The sequence below is a fragment of the Merops nubicus genome, unplaced genomic scaffold (genome assembly GCF_000691845.1).
Source record: "Merops nubicus isolate BGI_N331 unplaced genomic scaffold, ASM69184v1 scaffold5645, whole genome shotgun sequence".
Taxonomy (NCBI): Eukaryota; Metazoa; Chordata; class Aves; order Coraciiformes; family Meropidae; genus Merops; species Merops nubicus.
This window is the reverse complement of record NW_008611484.1, coordinates 1-27,407: the sequence shown is the minus strand read 5'-3', so window position 1 is coordinate 27,407 and position 27,407 is coordinate 1. Positions and strand designations below refer to the sequence as shown.

Genomic DNA, 27,407 nt, shown 5'->3' with positions numbered 1-27,407 from the left:
CTGGGTATCCATTGTCAACATAAGGCTTAACGAGTTCTCCAAGCTTAGTCTTCTCTGCAATAGCTTCCTTTAGCAGTTGCCCACAGCAAACTAACAGGAAGGAAGAACAAAAAAGACACAAGGTTAAATTTTAAAAAGCAAGCAACAAAGAAAAGGGAAAAAAAAAAAAAACTCCAGAAGCTGCATACTGGAATAAGGTCACTGAATAAAATAAAAGTTGTAGGTTTTTTGGGCTTGTTGTTAGGGTATTTTATTTGTTTGGCCAAGCAGAGTAAAAAGCAGAGACTGAGCAGGGAAGAATACTGAATAAAAAAGAATACATTTGGCAAAGAACATATTAAGAACAGAGTTAGAGAGAAAGATATTAATCAAATATGCTTCTGAAATAATAACTCAAGGGACTGCTGGTGGTTTTCACTTTTTATAAACTTGTAATTACTGAATAAAGTTACTGAACAGGATCTGAACCACACTGCTGGAGGTGCAGGAAAATGTGCAGTTCAAGGAGGTGACTCCCTGGATCACTTAACGATCATGTAAGAATTACATTTAAAAAATTGTGCTAATGCAACATTATCAGTGACTTCAAATACACAGAACACCAGGAGATGCAGATTTGAAGTTTTAGTCAGGACAGTTGTACATGAAAAATTGCTGCTGGGGCTTGGATAGCACTTTCTGAGCAACGTTATTGAGTCTCACTGCCCTACGTGAGTTAAATACAGCAGTCCTGACCCTTATCTTACACAGGGGCAACTAAAGCATGGGGAGGTTACACAACATCACAACAAGTTCTGGTTTCAGCTCAGTTTTGATAAATATTAGATAACAGCCACTCTGTAAATTATTGCATGACCTTTCAATTAATAATTGTAAGTTGATTCCACCTTTTCTGAAATCAATAGCACCAACATCTACAGCTGCACTGACTAATGGGGAAAGAAGCAAGACCTTTCATCTGCTTTATCACTGATAATCACACTGTTTGGACATTCCTTGGACAAAGCTGATGAAGTTTAATGCTTAAGTGACAAGGGATGAATACAAATTTTAAGAGTCAGTAGTTGTCCTGGAGAAGCAAATTCGTATTCATAACAGATTGTCTAAAAACATAACAGGAACTCTGTGCATAGATCCAAATTTAGGACTAATACGTATATGCCTAAATTCAATTCAATTCCTGATACCATTTAAACACAGGATTATATTTGTAAGCCTGTGCTTAAATCCCAATAGCCTAATTGGAAATTTAGGATATGCTGAATACTCTTCAGAAAACTGATGGTCTTCCTACTCTGTTTTAAAGATTTAATACTATTAATATTTGTTATACTTAAAATAAAATTCACATATGGATAAAGCAGTTGTAATGGTATTTAATAAAAAACTTTAAAAAAAATGCAAATTTTGACCTAGACGAGGACACTATCAAATTTGCAGCTTTAGTAATAAACTTCAGAAATAATATTCAGAAACATAAGAACAAGTTAATTTTTCTTTAACATATCCAAACATAATTTATTTTTCATTAAGCCTGTTACACATTAAAAATTCAGCTTTGAATAAATCTACAAATACTTATTTTTAATATGAAACTATAAAACATAGCAATGTTAAAATAACCAATGTCGATTTTATTTGTACTTATCAGTATTGTAATATAGAATCTTAATTTAAATTTACCTTTTTCAGGCTCACTGGGTATCATTTTAGTCATATACTTTTTTTTTAAGGCACTAAAAAAATAATAATATTTAAAACATGAAAATACTAAACCTAGAACTCCAAACAGAGAGGCAGAGAGTTTCATAGCTGCTTTTGTGCCTTAAATGGAACTGCACAAACCTACGATCTAGCCTTTGGTTGGAAGGATTACAGGGAGAGCACATAGCTTTTTCTGAAGGTTCAAATTTGAACTTGAAAATATTTATTTCTTTTCCATGCAGCAAACCTGTCATTAAAAAAAATACCCCAGCAATCTTAAAGTTATTATTCACATCCATGTTCCATGAAATCTTTTGACTTTGCCAGGAGTTCAGGGAAGAGATCAGAAAACTGGCACATTGCTATGGACAACTGAATTCCACTAATTAAAGAATCTCCCAAAGATTAAAAAAAAAAAGACTACCTACTTAATTCTGATTTTTTATTTGGTATATATTGAAAGAACACTAATGAAACAAATTTGGATTTTATTTATCTAAGAGGATATGACTAATCTGAAAATTTTACCAATATCAGACATTTGTTTAAAATAATTTCTAGCTACCCCACCATTAGAAGACCTTACAGAACACAGACACACATTGCACTGATCCTGTCACCACCGTGTATTTGCATTAGAGGACTTTTTAACATTGGCATCCGAACCATGAACAAGCCTCATACAGAATTTTCTGGGCCTTCTTTACAAAAGAAAGAGAAGGGACTTTAAAATAATTGCTTCTTTTTCTAATACATTACTTCAGCTAGACAGAACCTGAGTCTTCATTAAAGTTCAGAGTAAATTCTATTTTAAAAGTGCCCAAATTTTGGTCAGGCAGCTGAAACTGCAGAGACATTACTCATGATCCAGTGACCCACAGTAGAATTCAGAGCACCACAGAAATCTAACACGTGGAAAAATACTGAGGTAAAGGGCATAAAAAATGATGAGTAAAACCAGAGTTGGCTTGTCACAGAATGTATGCTCTGTTGGTTTCTATTTCTCTACTGAAATACTTTTCACTCCCCTCAAAAATTTGACATCCATAGCAATGGACAGAGAAATTTTATGAGTGAGTAAGAAAGACAGACAGCAAAAGATAAATGATCAAAAAGAGAGAAAGTGGGAATTGAGCAAAGTGCATATTTACTGAGAACTTACTGTTGACAAGACTGTATTTCTGAGCTATTAGTGCTGCCTGCAGGCTCTTCCCACTGCCTGGGGGTCCACAAAAGATGATCCGTGGTGTGAAGGGGGCGGCTGATCGGTGCCGTGTTTGGACATAGGTGAGAACTAGAACATCAGAGAAAGGCAAGAAGTACAGTTTGCATCCTGTTCCTTTTAAGGAACCCCAAAACAACCCACATGGATTAACTTCTCTCTTTTTTTAAAAAAAAAAGGTTGTCATGTTGATCGTCATTTATTTTATCACTGGAACATCTAGATACACCAACCAAAATCAGGGTTCTGGCAAAACTACTCATGTCAGCAACTTGCTCCGAGAGGTGTTTTAAAAATCTTACTATCATTACACTCCTATTCTTTCTTTCATCAGTGGATGTCAAACCATTTTAAAGAGCAGATTCAATTAATAATTGCTCTTTTACCATGTTGCTTTTAGCAAAAGTAATTTTCGCTCGATAGGTACAATTTTACCATGCAAATTATAGAGGGATATAATTACATCTAATACTTTCTGCAGTATCTGAACAAATATTGAAGTGTAAAAACACAGGGTGTTAAATTAATACGACATTTCTCCAGCTCTGTGTGTGATTAATAGACTTCTAATTACAATATTATAGGCTTGTAGCAAAAGGTGTCATGACACAAGACATCACTGACAACAGATAACGGAGTATGATTTATTCTTTTGTCCATCATTTTTGCATAGCATGTAAAGGATATTTGAGCTTCTCTGTTTGATTCCACTCTGGGACAGCATTCCTCTGTTTTGTATTGTGTAGGAAATACAACATTTAGGCCAATCTACAGATTCTAAGAGCTTTGCAAAGACCATGTGGTCATCAACGTCGCTGTATTAGAGGTCTCAAAAGAGAACCTGGTAGACCACCAGGAGCTTGCAGACAGCTTGGCAGTGAGGCCAAACTGAAACACTCTCACTCTCCAGTGTTTCCAGTGAAGAGTGCTGAAGCTTGAGCTGCTCAAGCTGTGCAAGCATTCCAGGGATCCCAGATCAAATGCCACAGCTAAACTTCATGTCACCATATCCTGACCACCGTGGTTACCTGTGATTAAAGCACCATGGACACACCTACACAGGCTTTGATTTCTTCTGTAAATGCAATGGATATAATTAAGGGTCAGCCCGGACATCTTCAGTTCAAATAAGACTCTATAAAGAGTTCTTGCAATAAGATGGTTTTTTAGTCTAAGAAACAGGACAGGCTTAGACATTAGTGTTTGTATGAGTCATAGACACATATTAAACAACACAAAAGGACTGATGGAGAACACAAGGATCAGTATTTTCACTACCATTGTCAACACATTACCATATTCCATCCAACAATCTTTCTGAGGACACTCTCCTAGACACTTTGGTACCATTATAAAATCTTTTCACAATAAAAAAGCAACTCCAGTAAATTCCAGCCTTGCCATTTCTAAATAGAGGACCTAAAGTATTGAGAAATTAACCCAAACTGCAGCCCCACAGGACCATATACATCTCTTTCTCCAGTGCCTCAGGCTCTGCTGGGATACTACACTGCACAACCAAATTTGATGTTACATATCCTAGAATATGACAGCAGTAACTGCAGTACACTTTAAGAGTTCACAACATTTGATAACTGTATGAAGCAATCCATAATAAGAATAATACTAATACTGATGAGGCATCTCCTCTTTTTATACTCTATCTGTAGAAGTAAAAATGCTTAATAAAAACCCTGAAAATCATAGTGTTTGCTGCATAACTTCCTAAAACCAAGTACTAAAACAGCTACTGAAGGAGTGCTCTAGTTATTCTGAACATTTTCCATAACCCAGTGTATTGAAAAGCACAAACATTACAGGCAAAGCACCCTGCTTACAAATGATGCTTAATTTGCAGTAAATAACCAAGTTAATTAGGAGTAATGATCCCCTAGACAGTCTCCACATCTAATTATTCTTTAAAAAAAAAAAAAAAAAAATCTGGCTGCTTGATGCAGAGCAAAAAAAAAAGATCTAGAGAGGATTTTTTCATTCCAGTTTTCAATTTATCTCACTACATTATTAATTAATAATAATTAATATTCAGGCACTCACATTTTTATTTACAATTCAAGGCATGAATACTTTATGAATGATGATATGAACTTTTAAATTTAATTAAGTAATTTAGAGGTAATTAATGTGCAAATTCAGAATATAAACTTCCTACTTGTTTATCTTAAAAGTGCAGCACTTGTTATTAAAAAAGACCTTTTTGAGATGCAAAATTACTGGGATATAACAGATCATCTACAGACTGACAGCTACAAAGTACATTATCAATTGGTCTTTCTGGCAGTTTCCTTATTCTCTTCTTGAAGAATCAACATTACAAGTCAGACTGCATTACAGTCAAGCAAAGGCAAACAACAGTCGTTGAAGAGAAAAACTACCAGCACAAACAGCTTTTAAATAAGGGATTGTTACTGGCTTTGAACTACTCCTGCTCCTTGTTATCAGACTTGTGGAAGGTACCAGCCCTTTGGGAGGTTAACAACTGAGTCACAAGGCAGCCTTTGAGAAGAGACTCCTGCAGAAATAACCATGTTTGCTCCATTGAATCAGCTGTTCCTTGGCACGACTGTGGAACCCAGACTTCCAGTTATCTGCACTTACTCTTGTCCCATAAAATAATCACAGGAACAGTCCAAACACTGCACTAGAGAGAACACAACTCAGCTAGGAGCCATCTGTGTTGACTAGTCCTACAAACTGTCTCTAACAGCTAGCAACCATCTTTCAGATAAGAGTTTATCAACTATCAGGTTTGTCAAAAAGGCCCATACTCACCCTGTGAGAGGACATCTATGGATGGCTGGTCTGCATTGATGGATTTCAAAACTTTTTGGTAGATCTGGAAAACCTCAGGGAAGTTTCTGTGATATTCCAGCAGTTTCTTTGACATCTCCTGTTCAGATAGATCTTCTGGTTCCACCAGACGTTGCTGTACCAGTGGATCGCTTGGCCAGTCGAAGGTTGTGTGGTACACCTCTGCAAGTTACACACTGATTAGGAACTAAGAAGATGACTTAACAGGTCTTGCCCAGCTCCAGAAAGTTTCCTTAACAAAATCAAGGTCTTTGCTTAAGCTTTACATTGTGGCACAAGCAATAAGCTGTGCACCTCCCTCGCTGCCTGCACTGACAGCTGCCTGACTCTGCAGAGGCACAGGTAGGAAGTGGCCAAGGCAACTGCCCACCCATGTAGCTAAGACAGCATGCTGAGGAAGAATCAGGAACTGGGGATAGCTCTCCAAATTCTTAGACTGAACCTTAGGCAAGATCTTTGATAAGCAAATCTCCTTTATAGAAAACAAAATGTTCTTTGGTTAAGAACATTCCTCCTAGTCCCATTCCTAAAACATTCAATATGATTTTTTTTGAGCCACGTCAGGATTTTATTTTGTGATGGATGATTGATAATGATACTCAGACAAAACTGAGTTAGGTCTATTTGACAATCATTTCATGGAAGATACCTACAAGCATGCCTGCACCTCAGAAAAAAAACAGTTCTAACCTTCCAGTACTAATGACAGATCTAACCTTCAAATATTCTGCACTGCCACAGTCTACTGTTTGCAGCCTCAGTACTGAGCTTTATATTTCCCCAAATTTTATTGGCACAGAAAATAATGCTAATTTTTTTCCAAACAGTTTAAATTTATACATTCCTACTAGTTTTTAATGGGATACCATATAAATTTCCATCCCACTGGCATTATGATGTTTCTGAGACCAACACTCCCGTTTCTAGTGGATGTCAGGAATAAACACATACTGCACCTTCTGTGAAGGGATCAAGCCTTTTTCCACTGTTTCTCTCAATTAGCACAATGTCTGGAGCATAAAGCATAACTAGGGACAAAAAAAGGAAAAAGAAAAAAAAAAGAAAAAAGTGTAACTCTTGTTAGTTACTTGCTTTATTTCCCTTAATTGTTTAGATGTGTCCTAGTATTGATTGATTCATTTATTTCAAGCACCTTTGCCTCCCTTTTCAGCCAGGTACTTTGGTAGTGAGACCAGAGAAATTTATTTTTTGATAACCCCACAGAAAATTGTTCAAACTTGATTAGAAAGCATCAAAAGATGGAGAACCTGTCAGTTCCCTAGGTTGCTTTTGGCTAATCATCCTCACAGTTAAACACTGTAATTTAATTAATATTTTCAGTACATTTGATTAAAGGCTTAAAACAAGTTCTTCTTAAGACTTTCTTCTCTGTATCAAATAGCTCTTTCAGACACTTTTCTCCCCATTAAGGTACTCATACCCCATAAAGCTCATCTCCTCTCAATCTTCTTTTTGATTAACTAGACAGAGCAAGCTTTAAGATCCTCATTCAGGACCTGGTTGCACAGATATAATTGTGAGCAAAACTCAACTTCAGATGTTATTAGCTATATTAAAAATACATGCAAGTACTAGACATTAAACATTTTTGCCTAACTCTATGGCAGTGATTCTGAATTCTTCATGAACAGTTGGATTGCAACCAAATCAAGTGACAAATCAAGTTCACTAACATCCCCCTCACCATCCACTGGCAAGCTCTAAATTTATCCTTTTACACAGTACTCCACACAATTGTAATGATTTCTTACATTCTAAGTAGGTCCTCTAACCATGTTAAGTTGGGACAACTGGCTTCTTCTAGAAGGCAAGGGCAGCTGTCAAGGTCTTGTCTATCAGGACTTTGCCAGTAAACAAAAAGTTCCTCTCAAATCAAGTCAGAATCCACTCATATTCTGAAAGATCAAGCTTTAAAATCATGACATCTCCTCCTGGTGGAGTGAAGTTTGCTAAGGTTGCATTCTCTAATTCAACAGAAGGATGAGTCTGTATTTAGTAGTGGTTTGGTCTGAGGATAAAGGCTGATTTCTAGAGAGGTAAGTCAGAGAAAACTCAGACCCACTTCTAGAACAGAAGCAAAGTTACACAGAGCTGCTCAGAGACAGCTGCTGGAGTGGTGTTGAATATAAAAAGGGTTCACGTGTGAAAGACAAGGTTTAAAGTCTCACTGGTTACCTCAGGTTTCTGAGTGAACCTGAACCATACTGAAATACTCTGCTGCCTAGTGTCTTTGGTATTGAATTTGAGGATTTTGAGGGAGAATCAAGTCTAGTCTTTCCTACTGGATGCAGTCACACAAAAACCTTGTACTGCTTACCAACATGCCTAGGAATGATGCCAGATGATTGCAGCATCCATGCCTGTTCCTGATTTTCAGGGAAGCCTTCCAAAATCCATCCCTATTGAACAAAAACATGAAACAGTTATTGATCCTGTAAGAGAAAAATATAAAAATAAAGAAATAATAAAATAAATGGCACTAAATATCAGTGCTATTTGCACAAAAATTACCTCATTCTGATCCCACAACAGCAGAGTATTTGTTATGGATGCTTGTGAGAGAAGAAAGCAAAGATGGAGCACTGGTATTTTTGTGAAAGGACATGCACTACTACCACTGCCACAGAGCAATGGGAACTGAGCTATTGTAGCAATGATTTTTTTTCCTTGTTTCAATCTTAAAAAAAAAAAAAAAAAAGAAACTTCTATCTTTAATAAAAACAAACCAAAACAATTTCTACAGTTTTGAAATATTCAGAAGGATACCAGCCCACACTGTGTATTAAAAAGAGGCTAAACAAATCTAAAGACAGATTTAATGCCAAGAACACTGAGGAAAATATGCACGCTTTCATTATTTTTTTAAATTATACAGGAAAACTCACAGTAATGGAACCAGCGTTCCCAAAGCTAATGAAGCAACAGAGCAAAAGAAAGAAAAAAGAGCCTTTTGCTCCCTTAAGTCCTTGTTATAGCCAGCTAAGTGTTGGATTGAGCATCTTTAAAAAAACATTTACAGATCTGTGAAATGCCGTAGGAGAGCTGCAGCCTGGCTCAGCCTCTGTGTGATGCAGTATTTGAAATCTAATCCATCTCCCAGTCTCGAGTCTGGATCTGCTGAACTTCCTCTAATTTATCTGTTAGCTGCTTAACCACACGTGTCCTTGTCCCTACATCCTATACTGCAAAATAACTGAGTGATACCACAACAAATCTGGAGACCTTCTCGGTACTGAGATAAAGAAGATATTTTAATCTTGCATTAGTTAGCAATCATTATCATCCCTGACATAAATTTGAAGCTCTGTCAGGATGAGGTCCAAAGGTTCTCAAAATATTTCAGGGAAACATCTCTGTGATTTCTGTAGGAGGAAATTGGGACATTCCAATTATACAAGAAAACAGATTATTTAAAATTCCTTAATTAGCCCTGTTTCAGGAACATGTCATCCTGCTGATATCTGGAGAAAATAAGACTCAAGTAATTGGAAAGTGTTTTGGCCACTCCCAGTGTTTGCTCTATGGAAGCTGAGTGAACCACTGGCTGAGATCACCTGGGTGCTGAGGAATCAGTTCATCCCTTGGGACTCACACCATTCTTAGTGGTATGTTAGGAACTTCAGCATGAATTCTGAGTCTGTTGTGTATAGCATATATACATAGGCCCAGACCCTCTTCTGAGGAGAAAGGTGTCATCAGAGATGAAGCCAATAAATCTATTCCACTTACAGACTAGAAATCTGGCTTATTTTCTCCACTTGAAGTCTTTTTCCAACTGTCTGGAAACAAAACCAAAATAAACCAAAAAAACTCACCCCACAAAACCATTGCTTCTGATGTCACCATAGTTTACTGCTCAAAACCACACCGTGAATAACAGGCAGGAAACCAAATATTGTATTTTAACAATGTATAGCAAACTTCAAGAGGTTTATACACAAATTTCAAAGGCCCTTAAAACAGGTAATATGGAATTTTACAGCTAAAAGTTTTTGCAGTGTAAGAAAACAGCTCAATAAATAAAATAAAAACAGCTCTGTGCAATAAATACATTTTAAGGCATGAAAGAAATGCAATATAAACACACCCCACAAAAATAGTTAGCATTTTGGATCTTATTTCCAAAGGTCTCCGAGTTGCAGGGTATCAGTCAGTCCCTAATTAGAATACATTATCCATCTACTTGACACTTCAGTGAAATGTCTATTCCACCACAGAGCTTCAGCTTTGTTCAGAACAGGTTTATTGATATTCTGCTGCATTCCCTCTCCATACCCCCAGTGGCTTGGTTCTGTTTTATCACACATCAAAAAGGCCGTATGCTCAGGGCACCCCATGCACAGCTCAGAGCTGGAGGTCTGAACAGCTGCAAGTAGTATGGTATCACAGGAGGGACAAGCTCCAAGCAGATGTCACAGATAAAAAAAAAAAAGAAAGAAAAGAGAAAAAAAAAAAAGAGTAAAAAGGAAGTGTGGCTTGGGAACGAAGCGAGAGGAAGCAAGACACAGCAGAGCAAGACCCGACTTAAAATATGCCTATCATGCTTTATGCAAACACTGGTCTTTTTTTGCCCTCCTGACTATCATTAAAGTGTAATTAATAACTTCACATGGTAAATTTGTTTCCTTAAGAAGCCATCTAATTTTTCTTCTTGATAGCAGTAACCTTACATCCATGCATGGATTGCACCTGATCACATGGAGGGTGGAACAAAGGCTAAAAGTGAGGATTTCACAGCACCTTCACTCTCTGGTCACTCTCCCCTCTCTTTCAGCTGGAAACCTCAGTCCTTTCCCACGTGAAGACTGCTGTAAACACAGCATTCTGCTCTTGCCTGAGTGCCAGGTGAAGTGCTCCTTGGAGAGCCATGCCATGCTGAAAACCAGCGACAAGGAAGAGCTTTCAGAGCCATCCCTTTCCTCTCCAGATTTAAGGAATCTGCAGAAAAGGAAATGCTCAAGTTCATTCCCAAATGGAAACCTCATTCCTCTGCTGGCACTAATCTCAGCTATACTACCCAGCTAGATACTTTCACACTTTCCACTCCAATAATAATGACTTGGGTATTCAAGTTCTCTCATTATTTGACCCATACATCCTCAATTACTTTTTTCTATTGCAAAATCAAAAATTGACACTGCCTTAGAATAACAAAAAGAGAAAGCACAAAGAAATAATGCTGAATTATGTGGCAAATCTGAAAGAAATCTCAGCCACAAAGATCAAATGTCATGAATGCTGCTGCCTTCAGGAAAACAAGTAACCACTACAGTTTTTCCATATCATCATTCAGTATTTTTGGAAAAGTATTACATACCTTTCACTCTCATCTAAAGAAGGGGGACAGGTAACAAAGCAGAAATAACATCAGTAATAGCTTTGCCAGTATGGATCTAAAATTCCTGACATTTTCAGAAAATAGCAGACTGAGGAGTGCAGTAGAAATATTGTTAACCCAACTTCTGCAGTCCACAGCTTTAGCAGTAAAGATAATGGAAGAAGCTCCAACTTGACCAAATTTCCCATTAGAAAGAAATCTTCTATTCCCTATGTTATTTTTTGCAGGTCAAGTAAGCTGAAAAGATATTTAAAGAAAACAAACAAAAAAACTACACCACAATTCTTCTAGGAAAACAAAAAAAGATGGTGAACAGGCAGATTCTCTCCCCAGATAAATCTATCCCACATCACTATCCTCGCATGGAGATTCACAGAGACAACATGATGATCTTTATCTGCCAAGGTAAAACCAAAAAGACCCAACAGCCTCTTTGCCTTCCATTTCAAGGATAGCTACCAACCTCCTGAACTGTTTAATACCAATCAAAAGTAATTCTGCCACATCTTGGGTGAATCACTGTCCCAAGCTTAGTTTCTAAATGCTCCTAAGACATCAGTAAGGTTGCTCAGCTCACTCTCTCACACATTCACCTCACAGCAATCTCTTTTCTCCAGTACTATCAATTCTCTCCACACCACCAGCAGCCAGAGATGCTGCAGCCAATGTGTACTAACTCTGTAAGATGAAAAGTCTTCATATCAGCCTCACAAGTCCCAGGTTCTAACATAATGCTTGCAATAAGTTTTCTGTGTGTGCTGGAGGACCTACCAGTCTGATCCCTCACAGTCCTAACTACGTTTGTGTTAGAAGAACACATAACATGGAGTCTCAGCAGAGCTGTTGATCAATAAAAATGTTCTCCTTAGAGAATGCTGGTGACATCTATAAACCTCTGTGTGTCAAAACAATGGCACAAAAAGTGCTGCATCCCTGCTGTCAGTGGGATGAAAGCTGTACAATTAATGCCAAGCCAATGACACCACAAGGAGAAATAAAACAAACAGCTGGTGGTACTGTGGTCCAACATACTGCTCCTCATCTATTAACATTTTCAGGGGAAAAAAATGCTGACTCAGGTTTTGAAAGAAATGCCATAAATCTCTTCAATGGTGTCAAAAGTCCACAGTATTAGTCCTATTTCAAATCACAGAAGGGAAAACTATTGCAATTATAATGCACAGATCCTCTTTCAAATGGGAAGGACATACACAACATGTGGAAGTTTCAGTGACCACGAGTTACTGTCTATTAATGGAAAGATTTTTAATAACTTTCAGAACTTTGAAAAGTCAATTCTGTGTTTTTCCTAAAAATAGCTGAAACAATAATGAGACCCATAACATCTACACCATTCTTGCTGAATGTCAGGGAAACTTTATAAAGGATTTTTCACCCTAGTTCAGTAAGACATCCAGCACTGATTCAGTGCCACTGGTGATAACAGGAACATAAAACGTAGGCAGGACACTATGCAGCTGTTGGCATTTTAACCATCCTGTCACCTTACTCAGAGTTTACACAAACAAATAACAGTCACTCAGAGATCCTTCCCTTGCTACTACAAGGAGAGCTAGAACCACACCAACTAATAGAGAAAGCACAGGGCAAAAAAACACAGGGTGGATGCAGCCTCTGGAGAGCAATGGATTTGGCATCTACACTGATGCCACTGAAAAGTAACACTCACTTTAACAGCATCACAACAAACACTGGAAGAATTAGCTGTTGAAAACATATTCTTTTAATCAGGCAAAGAGACTTTGGGGGAAAACAACAAAGCATGTTGGAGAGGTTTTAGGGGTACTCTTACAAAAGCCCTAAACTGAAGAGTTATTCACCTGCTTGGTACATTACAGCAACTACTGCCATCCAACAGCTCTCCTCCAGACAGCATTAAAGAACAGACTGCCCCAGCAACTACTACCTTTGAGAGATCATGTGAGAAAATACTAAACCAAAAGTACTGAAAACACCAGGGGTATGCTGGCATCTTCCTTCTTTGAAGGTGCAGTCATCCTGTAATGTCATGTGTAAATATATAAGGGAGTCAATAATTCATCCCAAAGTTTTGTCCTAGTAAGTCTCTTGTGAAGCCTGGATTTAGCTAAAATTGCAATGAAATGATCAAAAATCACTCCCATAAACTTATTTTTTTACTCCTTCAGAGGTTTCCCTGCTGTTGGAAAGGGAAGGACTCCTACAGCAGGACACTTCCCAGTGCAGACAAGAGCCCTGGCAGGCACTTCTCTGTCCCCTGGCAAAAGAACAAGATTAGCTGGGCAAGGAAAGGTTTGGTTTAGCTTAATGACTGTTCTCAGTGACATTAAACACCAGCAGGTAGTATTCCAAATTAAATTCTCACACAGCCAGTGGATAGACAGTGGGATATATAGAAGTTTAGCTATTGCCAGTTCCAACCTACTGCTTAAAGAGATGAGCACACTGCTGAGTTTGCTACAGCTATAAGCTTGCAACAGAAATACAACCCAGACAGATGTCCTCTAGCAAACCTCTCAGGCAGGAACAATTTAAGAGATTACACCTCCAGCTATTCATTACCACCCTGATCAAGTTATCCTTTCCCAGTTCATACTCTGTAACCCACCACCTGATCTAGCTTACACTGGGCAGGTCCACTGAAAGCCACTTCCATCACTGGCTTAACCTAAGAGAGTTGATTTGCCTGGAAGCACAGGAACCCTTCTTTGGCAATCGTTCACATTATCTGAGTTCTAAGAGCTGAAACCTTCAATCAGGGGCAGGAAATTTTTGGAATTCTTCTTGCTAGTTTTGTTGATATTTCTCTGTGTGTATAGACACCTCTGCTCTATGGAATTATCCTCATAAGAAGTACAGGGCGATGGCCCAGCCCCCAGGATGGTTTTGTTCTGCATGGGTTGAAGGATCCAGCCTGCAGATCATTTCAGGCTACACCAAAAATCACGGAGACAGAGAAAGAAGTACAAAACATGAGGTTTTTAGCATTTTGAGTTTCTTTCAGTGCCTAATGCTAGGAAGCAATTTTCACTCTGCAATCCAATGTTCATTACCAGCCCTGCTTTATTCAATCAAGCAGGCAGATTATGATGATGTTGGAAGCAACAGATTTTAATAAAACTGAGCCTTGCAATATCTCCATGATGTTAGGAAATACTAGCTATCCTCTGACCCAAAGCTGTGGCTGTGACAGTGACTGCTCTGAAAACACATACTATTTATTTGAAATAAGCTATTTAGCCCTTCATGAACCTAACACCTACTTTGGATCAGACTTTTTCCTGTCAAGTACTACATCCAACAATGTGCATTCTGTATTTTGGCACTGCTTAGAAACAGGGTTAGATCCATTAGATCAGTATGTGTCTTGACAAAAAATCCCTTATAAGGGGCTGATTATGGACTCAATAAACCATAGCAACGTCTGAGATTTTAAAGGAAACACATAAAAGAGATTTTGCTTTCCTTGAGTCCAGACATTAATTTCAACCAATATTAATCTACTTAAGTTCTTTTTTGATTCTGTTAAAGTCTCTACTTACATTAAGGCTAAGCACACAGGGTAAAAAAAACCAAGTCACACATCTGTGAGTATAGCTGTACTTATTCAACTGCTTATTTGTGTAAACTAACAGTGAACGTATTGATTATTACCTAGAAGAGGACATATTCAAATGCAGTTTCCTTAACATGGGAAGACAAAAAAGACACAATGAGAAATAAAGCAAACTGAAATGACTAACAGCAGATGCTTTTTCCCCCCTTTCCTCAACAAGAGTTAAAATCTTAACCCACCATATTGATTTTTATATATTTTCTGTTTATCTGTTTTGTCCACTGTTTCTCTGCCAGTTGCCCCAGGCAATCAACAAAGCTCTGCTTGTTCAGCCTTTGATCATCTCTGTGCTAGAAGATTAGCATATGCATACTCTCATCCTCCCCTTTATCCTGTTAATAAAGCTCCAAACTCCCTCTGCTGATGTTCAAGAAAGCAACCGGCTCCAGAGCCCCCGATGATTTGCCCCCATTCCCTCCTCTGCTCAGGACTCAGAATGCTAACGACCGTGCAGGAGTTGTGTAAGTGCTTATCCACCCGCCCTCTGAGGAGCAATTCTTACTTGTTTGATGCAGTCCACGTTTGACAGACGTTCCCGGATCAGATTGGCCCAAAGCGCGTTGGGAATTTTCTAAAGAAAGAACAAAAAAAAAAAGGCTGAATATTCACAATTGAGTTCAAAAGGAATTTTAGCATGCAGGCGTGTGCCGGTTAAAGGTGAAGTGAGATGTCTTCTTAAAAATAAATAAATAACTCCGTGCGAGTCCCAGGTCATTAACATAATATATCAGAGAGTTAATAAGGGCACAACAATCAAGAGCAAGCTGAACACAAAGCCTACGTCCGTGTCTTTTGCACACTACCATGGAAGCAGAGCCAAGTTTTGCCCCCTGACACACACACACTGGACATCAAACCTGCAAAGGGATCCATAAGAACATCACATCCACCAGTAGTCCTTTTTACCACGAGTATCTGACCCACTACTGCTTCACATGTCCATGGATTCAGCATGAGTGACCTTAATCATCATATGAAACAAGCAGGATCCCAAACACAGAGCAAGTTACAACAAGAGTCTGATTTTCAGGAGGTTTGTTTCATGGCTTCAAGTAAATCTCCCTCTTTCCTCATCCCGAAAATCTAAAATACATTTTATGGTTGAAGTTGATTTTAAAGTAAGTTTATTTTTAAACTAAGGACTGTGAAATGAGATTGAAATTCATGTGCTAATACTTTCAGAAGTGCCCTTTCTTTTAGTGACTATTTGCCCGTATCTAGAGCTGTTTTGTAAGACAGTATTTACTATCTGACAGAAGAACAAAGTTCCTCTACAGGCTTAGCAGCCCCCCTGCCAATTTCTTCTTCTTGAACATGGTTAAACAAACTCTGTTAGTCAATTTAACTTAATAAAGTCCAAACCTTCGGCCATGCCAGTCAGAACAGCTGTTAACTGACTAAATGCCTTGTCTCTGTCTCATTCATTTTGTCATTATTGGTAAAACAAATACTCAGAAAAATATCTGCAGTCAGATTCTCTACTTCCCAAGTCAAAAAAATATCTCTTAGTTAATGATGCAAGGTTGACTCCTCGTTCCATGCAGTTCCATATATTGTGGGTTCCCATCTCTTTTTTTCCAACCAATCAGTCTGAAGAGCATAATCCTAAAAAAAAAGAGTATTTCTGTAGGCTTATGTAGAGAGATATAATGAAAACGTGGCTGACTACACAGAAAGATCTCATAACAATCTTCTTCATTAGACCACAAAACAATTTCACTCATGCTAACTCCTTTTGGTGCAGTGGTGTCCTCAGCCCTCTCTTCTGAGCAGGGTTTACTGCACAGAAACAACCAAGGCCCCATGTGGGGGTATTTCAGTGGTTCAGTTCCTTCTGCTCTCTGTGGCTCCATTCCAGTCTCATTTCCTGGACACTTTTCCTCCTGCTGAGCAGTGGCCTACAAAATCACTTTCCATTGGTTGCTTGCAGAATGTTTAACTATTCAACGAGAAATCATTAAATGTGATATGCATCAGACAGCATATTTACAGTAAATAAAAATAAATAAATTACAATAAAAATTCTCCTAAACCCTCCTATAAAGATATCACGAGGCTGGTAGGTAGGAGTGCACCTCCCAGAAACTGATGGACAATGACACTTGTACATTTGCTAACTGCAGGCTTGTATCTCCCCTCCAGCATTCTGAGCCTGTCCCAACACTCAGTTTAGTTAACAGAAGAGCTGCTGCTATGGTATTTTATGTTCACTTTTCTATGCACACTGGTTTAATCCCTGTATTTCCATATTGCTGAAAAACTGTACTCATTCCTGATTCATTTTAAATATTCCATGTTATTTCAGGGATATCATACTTATATGACTGATCTACCCAGAGTTGTACTTCAATGATCTTTTCATAAAAATGCCATGTGGGAGAACATTTTCACATTTTTATTGGAAGTTCTGGATGTATTTGTTCTGAAAAGAGCTACAGCTAAAAAGTTCTAACTGTTCCAAGTTTGCATCTTGGAGGGAAAAGCAGACAAGCTTGATGAAATTTGGTTTAGCATTTTTGAGAATGATGAATGTTTAGATTTAGCTTGTTCAGATAAATACACATGAAAGGCTGTTCTTTTTTATGCACACACAACACTGGAACAGCTCCTACTTGTTCCCTCGGAGTGGCTTGTCCAGGACTAGATTAGAATGCTGAACATGCATGGATAAGGATGCCTTAGGTTTTCTTCTCTTCTATTTCTTCTTAAAAAGCACAGGGATATGATGCAACTCCAGAGCAGTTTTAAGTCATTAAGTAGCATGCAAACACCTTAACTGCAATTTAGTATAGCATTAAAAGCACACCCATCCCACAAGCCCACAATTACCACAGTTGTTTCAACTTCTTATTTTATCCAGTTAGCAGGAAAAGTGAAACATGCAATAGCTCATCATTAGCCTTCACTATAGGAAAAACCTGAAGGTGCTTCCTATTAACATTATAATAAGTAGAGCTGAGGGAATAATTTGCAATGATTTATCCAAAAATGTAGCCTCTTTTTCTGTTCATGGAATATTTATTGATAGCTCGTGGTTCTTCAAATTTATTGAATATTCAAAAGTATTTGACTTCTTTTTGGAATATTTTTACATGCAGACTGATCAGATTTTGCTTTGAACAGTCAATATTTAAAATTCACTACCTGAGCCGTGCTCATTAGGAAGTGGCCAGGTATGTGTTAGTGAATGGCTGCAAGTCCAACTTTAAAACTGAGCTTCAGAGAATCACCAACATCTCCAGCACTCCTTCCATGAATGCCTGTGCCAGGAACACTCCAATGCTTTGGTGTTCACTGGGAGTGAAGACAAAAGAGATGAAAGCTTGGCTAAAGATAAATAAGTAAAATAAGTGAGCAAACATTTGCAGACCTCTTTGCAGAGTTTACCCAGATCTAGTAACGTTGGCCTACTGACCTAAAAATGATCGACCTTTGGCACTGGGGTTAATTTAGCCACAGTAACCTTATATGCATGAAACACTCCTCTAACAACATTAAATTGTGTTATATGATCTTCACACCAGACTTTCAAAGACAGTCTAGTTCCTGTTTTTCCTCTTTCCATTTATTAAATTGCTTTGGCTAGGACTACAACTTTTTAATGCCCTGGTTGTATCCAGGGTAGTATAAACAGCCATTGTTCTGTTCCTGAATAGACATTCAAACCCTTTTAGTGCTAATGGATGGGATGTGTGCTAGAGGAGTCAAGTTTACCACTTGCTTCAGCAGAGCCAGGGGTCAGTTACTGCAGCAGAAGAGTTATCCAGCAGACATGACTCAGTAAGGGAAAACACAGCTCTTGAGATGACAATTTGGCTACACGTTCAGTCACTGTAAAGCTTGCAGTGGTTTAGAGGAAGCACAGAGTTCCCTCCTAGCTTTAGGAGTCAACATTTGAAGAATCAAGCTCATGTAAAAGAACAAAAGAAATGATTTAGGGATAATGTTCTTCGAGGATCTAACATCTCAAAAACAAAGGCAAACTGCACAGCACTAAACCACCACCAGATTCTGCTCTTGGGCATCCTCACTACCTGATTAGCCTTGACATTTTTGACTTTCATCTTCCGCACCATCCATCTTTTCAAATCAAATAAGCCCAAAAGGACACCCTTGAAAGTGCATCTGTATAGTCTGAAATATGTTAATAATTACAGTAATTAAACCAAAGGGAATTTTTGTTTTAAATTCTCCCCCTCCAAGTTGAAATTTATGAACCTAGCAAAACAATCTTTAATAATTAGCACAAAGATTTCAAAGTACATATTCTCGATAAGAATAATTTTATATTATCCCAGCCAAAAGCAAAGCCTTTTGCCAGGATGTTCAGCAAGTTCAATGACCTCTTTCCTCTCAGATTTTTAAGTATATTACTCAAGGTATCTCCAAACTTCATTCACGAATTCAGTGTAATAAACACTACCTCATTTTCAGCCTAATTTTCTAAGGAAAAAAAATTAATCTATGCATCACGCTGTCTACCATGTCAGAACATTATGACTGTTGGTCAATTCCAATCAAATTTAGCAGGGGTGTAGAATTCTCACAGATATTAAATTTCTTCAATTTTTATGTAAATAGGTGATGATGGAGAAAAACTCAAACTAGTTGCTAAATAGAGAAAATCAGACTCCTTCCATTTTATCGTTCATGGAACACTGACATCAACTAAAGGCATCAGCTGAAAGGGCAGGAATCTGAAGCAGAGATGCTTCTGTGTATTCAGGATATTCTTTCCATGTATTTTCCTGATCTACTTGTCACTAGCCTTTAATAACAAGACAACTACATTGCTGATGAACTAATCTTGAGTCATGACATCTGGAAAAAATGTTCAGTGGACTAACTCCTTTGAACATTATCTAGGAGGCCCACAGTTGAAGCACAAATGGATTTAAAAACTTGTATGGAGCAAACTGAGTACTTGGAGTTGGGTAGAGTTCAACAACCCAAGAACTGAATCATCTCCTTAACTGGCCTCTATGACTTTAGCTCGAGAGCTCCCAGGGTTTTCAGTAAGGGACTGGATTGCCACCCACCTTTGGAATTATCATACCAAGGAAGTTATTTGTGTCATGCTACAGAGAAATCAAGCAGGCACAACTAAACAGCACTGTCAGATCAAAAAAAGTTCTTTGTGTCTATATTTTCCAGAGCATTTTGTACCAAAGTAGACCTCAGAGATTAATGCTTATTTTATTGAGATTATCAAACATGCTGAAATAGAAGATGCTTTGTTTAATGATATGAGGAACCACTCTTTAATTTCATTGTGTATACCCAGGTTTCTCTCAATTCTGTTGTTCAAGTCTAAGGTTAATGTTTTCAAGACCTTCATTACTTTGCACTCTCTTACTCTCCTGACCCTGTTCTATGCCCAGACACATTTTTATCTGGGCTCATATCCTCTTTTCTAGCAGAGGTTACCCTTCTTCTCTGGAAGACCCCATCCTGACATACACACACAGCAATGTACAAACCCCCACAGGTACAAGAATATTTACTCTGATCTGCTCAACTCGTAGCAATGGAAATCATGTGAATGTGAAATAAATCCTCTTCTGTGACATGAGAACTCCTGTTATTATATCATCTCACACACCTCTTTTCTCTCTTTATATGCCTTGGCTTCCTCTGTCAGTGCTAATACTTCCTTGAATAACAAAGTCTCCTGAGAGACACGTATGGCATCCAAACGCTTACAAAGCCACATTGCCTGATGGAAAAAGAAAAAAAAAACACAGGTTGAAATATTTGGAAAGGAAATGAAGCATTTTTTCAAAAGGCTGCAGAAAAACAGAGTATTTTCCTAGCCTTCCATTTAAGCATACAGACTGTACATGAAACTTTAAGCAGTTTCTTAGAAAGATGTTCAAAAGTCTGCAGCTTTGAATAAAGTCTTTCAACTCCTGTACTACAAGGCAGGTTTTAAAGAGGAAAGCATTTCTCCTAGCATGCACACACCACCTCATCTGCTGATCTGTGGTCAGCTTTCTCTGTGGCTCACAGACCACTCCGATATTTTCAATGAGTTGGGACCAGCGCCCGCGACAGAGAACTGGCCATGCACAGGGAGCAACCCTCAGTGTGGGAATACCACAAACCTGTAATGCACTACTCCTACCAGGTTAATTAGTCCTGCTAAAAAGCTGGGAAAACAAGGCAGGCAGAATTCTGTTGCATTCCAGCAGTACCACGGCCACTGCCTGAGTTCTCCTAGAGCTCACCTGAACGTTTCCATTTCACTGTGGTGTTACACGAGCACATCCCTTCAATCTGTCCTGTGCTCTTCTGGCACTTAGATAACTCCAGAAATTATTTTCTCAGACTAAAATTTTCCACAAGTGCTGAACTCAGTAGAAAACAAAAGGGTAATGGACAGTTCTAACACTGCAGGGATTATACTTACAACTGTAGTTTTCCCCGAAGCAGGTGGACCAAGCACACAGATCCTTGGAGCTGTGACACAAGCACACATGAATGTCAAGATGCTGAACAGCAAATATCCCAGTCAGTTTCTTACTACTGCATTGCATAACATAAATGCAAGCACAATGAAACAACTACTTCAGCTAGGAACCTGCCTGAATGGAGACTTCAGGATTAGGCTCCATCAGGGAAAAACAAGGAGAACACAAAGTCAGCACCAACAGGGTCTTCCTTTAATCTCCTTGGTCAATGAGATTCATACTCTGACTAAATATGCCACTTAGAGACACGTAAGATATATACATCTCTCAATCAATTTAAACACGTGGATAGTTCAGTGGATGACCCAGTCCATATGATATGAACATTTCCTTACATGAATTTGATTTTTATTCCCAAAACACTGATTTAGACCTAACACATTTTGTGATGAAAAAGTGGTTTAGCTTGTACACGCAGGACAGAACTATTTATAAGTGACTATTATCATAAACACAGAACAGCTGAGATTGGATGGGACTTTTTGAAATTGTCACTTCTCTCATTTCCCTTAAAAAGTATTTTTACTACAATATTGTGTATTTAGGCAAAGCTTTTGGCTCTCATCACAAAAAAAAACCTTCAAACAATTCCACTTTTTATTTTCATTTAAATAGCTTGTGTCAGAGTTCTGAGATGATTTAGATACTGCAAAATCAAGCACTCCCTCTCTACACTTTTTGGCAGCTACCTTCTATTTTTCTAGTCATCATTAAAAGTAATTTTCTTCATCTCTGTATCTTGTGTTTCTGTACTGCATGTCCCTCTCCTTTCCCTGAGGGGGCAAGGTGGGAAAAACACATCCCAGTGCTGAGGAATTCTTAATCTAACTCACACAGACAACACAATAGGCATTACCCTTGTAAGCTTCATCAGGAATGAATTAGAGGCAAGACAAACAAGGGAAAATGGAGTAACTCTTAGGAAAGCATTTAGGGCTTTTTCCATGTACACACCTTGGGCTGCAAACCCTGGAGCTGTCATTTTATATTAACATCTTTGATATTTTTTCCCTCTCTATCTCAGGGAAAAAACAACCAAACCCAAACTATATACAGAGGGGACTGATGAGCATTTACTGGGTGTAACACAGGTCAAAACAGAGCAGGGATCTACTCACCCCAAACCTCTTCAGCTCCTGATAACCAAGGGAGATACAGTGTCTGATGGCAGCAGGCAGGGAAGGATGTGAAGTGTATTTTTATGAGGCCTTCCATGCACGTAACGGTTATTGGGCAGGTGCAATTTTTAAACATACATGAAACCCAAATTACAGATTCATTTTTACAAAGTTATCTGACTTGGAAGGGTTTAAGAAAAACTCCCCCCTTATTGGCCCTTGCAAGTGCAACAGAACTAGTACACAATGTAGAAAAATACTTTAAAAGGATACATCAGCTGTTTTTATCACCTAATTTCTTTCAAATGTAATGTGATTAAATCTTAGGGTTTTGTTGTTTTTTTTTTTTAATCTAACACCTTGAAACTCCAGCCTGGTACTTAGGAATTATTTATAAACAGCGTCATAAAAGAGTGCTCGGGTGCCAACACTAATCAACTTCTTCAAACCACTTCAAAGAAAATCAAAAAACCTTTCCATCCACAGATCCTTTTGAGGTTTAACTAGGAGCATGATTTAAAATTCACAAGAAAACCCTTAGGTATTGAAGCTTTAATACACAGCTTTCTTGGACAAACGTTTGATAAAACCCGAAACATACCATTATATACACCATATCATGCTTTAATATTGCCCAGGGCTACTGTAAATGCTCACTTTGTACTAAATCTGGTTTTCTCTCTGCTTAGTGGCTGGCAGCAGATGGGGCAGTGTAATTCACTGATTTACTCATTTGCACACTTGTAAGGCTCCTCTAAAGCATTCTCCCTAAACATACGACACGAGGGCACACCCAGGACACTGCTGTGTGTAATGTTTAACCCCCTCCCATCAGCAAACACTCAGTATTTAATTCTGAAGGTCTGAACGAGCAGTGAAATGAAGGCAGGAAAATCTAGACAATGTCTTTTCCTTCAGTAATTAATCATATTTCCTTCCATGTTTAGCCTCGATGAGATGCTACAGGATTTACTCTCCCAAGGAAAATAAGTTTTCAGATTCAACAATGATTTTAATAATAACAAAATTAATCCTGGAATAACAGAAATGAACAGCTGGACTCACTGAGTTCCATTGAAGTCCAAAAGATTCTATGATTAATATTAATGCAACAAAATTTGCTTAGCCAGTAAGAGAAATCCCTTCTCAAAGAGGAGAGGCCCATAGTAATGATGGCCATTCTTGCAGAACCTTTTCATATTTCTTCAGAAGTTTGGCTGTAAAGGAAGAGCTCACAGAAATGCCATTTGGATCCTGAAAGCTTTTTTCATCAGCACAACTCAGATATAATGCAGAAAATTGGCACCTGTGTGTATGAAAATTATGAGTCTTCATATAGTTCTTTAAGGTTTCTAGAAGGAACATGTGACAGAACAATAGTAGAGAGCCTTAAGCACAAACAGCCACACATTTGACCTGTGAGATTTTCAGGGCAGTTGTAAGCTATAATCACCATTAGACTTGTTTATATTTTTAAGAGTATTTTAGATCTTATTATTAATTAAAAAGGTTTTCTAACTTCACACCTGGGATAGATGCAATGCTTCTTTTCCACACATCTCTGTTTGAAATTTTCTCTAGGGCTAAAACTGTCTAGCAAGGCAAGATCATGAAAATTCATCACTTTACTGATGGCTCTAATAAGGTTTTTTTTTTTCCTTCTAAATAGTCAGCACCTTCCGCCATGATCAAAAAGTAAAATCAACTCTGCCACAGATTTCTGTTACATTATTTTCCATATAATTTATTCTTAAAACAACATTTAGGCTTTAATTTTAATTGGATTTCCTTTCCTTTCTTAATAGGTTTTTCCAGACCAAAAGCAGCCAACCTTTTTCCTTTGACAAACAACTGTTGTAGTTCTATCTTTAGCCTCCAAGTACTGAAGTCATGAAATGGAAACCTGCCTAATTCTGCTCAAATAATACTGGGGGGGGGGGGTGTGTGAAGGACAAATGTTAGCTCAATGTGAAGGAATTCTATCAGCATTCTATCAAACCACATTTTCTGTGGGTCTATAAAACAGATTGATTACTCATGCTGCCTGCAGCAGAAGAGGCTGGACACAATTTGCAGCATTTGATTTTTCTTTTTTAATTTTTTTTTTCTTTTAATATTCAGCAGCATTTCAATCAAGATCCATCTGATCCCCAGCACTGAGAGCTCACAGCACCTCTAGTGAAAACGGTTTCGTTGATGCTGCAGCACAACTTCCATAATGGTTTACTCTGGTTTTAAAGAAACATCAAAGCAATGTGACACCAGCTATCCCTGACAGCTCATGCAGAACAAAAATTAGAGTTCAGTTGTGCATACCCAAATATAATCTGCCTAAGGGTGAACAGTTTGTAAATCAAATCATTTGATGGAGTGTACATGCTTTTATAGAGAGTTCCTGTTCAATCTCCCAGGTTCTGTTACACAGAGGAGCAGGCGAGCTCCCTGTTCCTTCAGCTGGGCTGCCACTGAGCACTGCAACTCATTAACAGCACCTCGTAACGAACTAATCAAAACCCAGAGAATCTGCCAGCCCAGGTAGAATAGGAAACCAAATTTACACCTGACAAAAGGAGTAATTAGCGAGCTTAAAGACAACAGGAAATATCAGATGGGGCACAGAACGCATTAATAATTGATACACCAGAACTCTTTGTTATTCCCTGAGAGAGTTTCATTGTTATAACTGTTAAAGCGCATTTTTTATTAGATTACCCACTAAAAAAGAAATTAAAAGCATCTTACCTATAACTATTCCAAAATGCTCACCTTTTTCTTCCCCCCCCCCTTCCCAAGACACAGTCTGGAAAGTTTTACCCATCACCTGCCAGCCCAAGTGCAGCTTTCAAGCAGCTGTTTACAAACCAGGCTTTGAATTTTTCACTTACCATCATCGTTGTTTTGCTTTAAATGGTTTATCATATACTGGATGGGATCATCTGGCTTATGAATTAATAGTTCTTCAAGCATGTTCTGAAAATAAATAGGACAAAGAGAAGAATTTAACATAGTTGTGCAGTCATGATACGTTGCATTTTTACAGCAATGCTACAACGGGGATCTTAAAATGTTTATGAATGCTTATTTATTTTCTTAAGTCCCCTTTCCCAGACAAAAGTGACACTATGAAACCTGTGCTAGATGCTGAGAACCTGAAATAAAGCATGGTCAGAAAGTTGCCAATAAAAAAAAATAAAATAATAATTAAAAAAACCCCAAACACCACAACCTATTTGCTTTGGCTTATTTATGGTACATAAGGATGCCAAAAAGGTTTGGCTTGAGCACTCTGGTGGCTGAGTCAGCATTGACACAAAAACAATACAAAGAGTTTAAAAACTAGAGTCAAATTATTAACTGCAGAGAAGTTCAAACCCCTCCTCAAACACATTCCCACAGCCTAGAGGGCTGCAGAACAGACAAGACCTGCAGAAAACACAAACCCAATGACCAAAGCCACAAAAGCAGCACATCTCACTTTTGTCACCTAGTCTTCCCCCTATGTGGAAAGTAATGGGGAATAAAAAGGGGAAAAAAAATGCTTAAAGCATATCCTTGAATGTCTACTTTGGATCTCATTTTCATATTAAATATTTGAGGCTATAGAGGCCCTTGCTTCAGCTCCCACCCACAGCAGTGGGGATCCTTGGCTGGTTTCAGTGAGCAAGGGCTAACACTGAGCAACACTAACTCCACAGATTTTCTCACCAGACATTTCAGCCCAGCCAAGAATCCTGTAATTAAAATGAAACATCAAACAGCAACTCATGTTGTGACTTGGATTATCTGCTGAAATGCTCACACTGGAATAGGGCATCTTTTTCTAAAAATCAGTCATAACACTTTAATACCCACAGGTAAATTCCATAAAATTTTATATTCTAACCAATTGATTGTCTTTTATTGGAGTGACCTATTTTCCTTTTCCAATTCATCCACTTGTTCAGTATAATTAAAACACTCAATGTTGTATATAAACTGTTTCACATGCAAGTTCCAACACATCAAGCACGTGTAGCACACGAAGTATAAAATTTGTGCCTTTATTGGAAGTTTATTTAATAATTATTCCTTTCCAGCAACGCTTATTTAAACTGAGAAATCTGAATTTGGCACCACAATCAGCAGCAGCTTTAAAAAACAACAAACCTAAGAAAATCTGGTCTTATTACAATGCCAAATTGTTCAGGCTGACAGTGATTGATACTTTCACTGTTCTATGGCCAAGCCCCACCAGCAATTACACACACAAGCTTCATTTTATTCAGTTCTGCTAATGGTGGTTTAATTTGTCACCAGCATTTCTGGAGGAGGTTCACATTCTGGGTCTTGTGTTTTGGGTTTCACATTTTGGGTTTTGTAATTGTTTAAATAAGTTCAGGACAACAATTGCAGGCTGTGTTTGTTCCCATCCTTATGTTGCTACAATACAATTGAAGAGAAATTCAATGCAAAGGAAAAGAAAACAAGACTCTAAGTAAAGCCCCTAAGCATTTTATGTGACACGGGGTCCTGCAGAGCAATGCCTCGTGGCATGCAAAATACAGCATTTAGATTAAAACCCCAGAAATATTAAGCCACAGCACCTAAATAGCCTTGAAGTTGCAAGGGTAAAAATAAAAAAAAAAAAAAGAGGAAAAGAAGTGAAGAAAAAGAAGCATTTGTATGTTTTCCAGGGAGTTCTGCAAAATGAAAAAGGCCCTATAAGAGAGCTATGACTTAGCAGCAGAGCACGGGGGGAGTCTCCAACAAGTTCTCTATCAGAACAGCAGCAGAACACTCAGGTCCTGGCACAAACCTCAACACAAGGGCTTCTCCCAGGTTTACAGAGCACAACCTACATTCCCTAAGGCAAGGAAACCAATCTCTCTATTTACTGAAATCACAGCGATTTTAGAGGTGTACTTCTTTATTTTGGACACACATCTCCGCAGAACAGCCACGACAGCAGCGAGAGAAACAATTTTCAGCGCGTCATGCTGATCAAGGGGCTGCAACGCGCCCGTTACCTCGGCTCTCGGGAAGGGCAAACCCTTCATCGCGGTGCTGACCGCGCTTCCTCTGTTACTGCCGCCTCCTCCTCCTCCCCATC

At 38.3% G+C, this 27,407-nt stretch overlaps 1 protein-coding gene across 1 annotated transcript; it reads right to left on the bottom strand.

The window, feature by feature from the left end:
• Positions 1-27,354, bottom strand: AK8 (adenylate kinase 8; the record flags this gene model as incomplete). Its single annotated transcript, XM_008941221.1, has 10 exons — positions 27,157-27,354; positions 25,204-25,288; positions 21,140-21,189; positions 20,333-20,446; positions 15,233-15,301; positions 8,094-8,175; positions 6,712-6,783; positions 5,717-5,917; positions 2,867-2,998; positions 1-90 (listed from the first exon to the last, which is right to left on the bottom strand). Coding segments are annotated over exons 1-10 (1,093 nt in total), but the record flags the coding sequence as incomplete, so codon positions are not given.
• Positions 27,355-27,407: the final 53 nt, after the last annotated feature.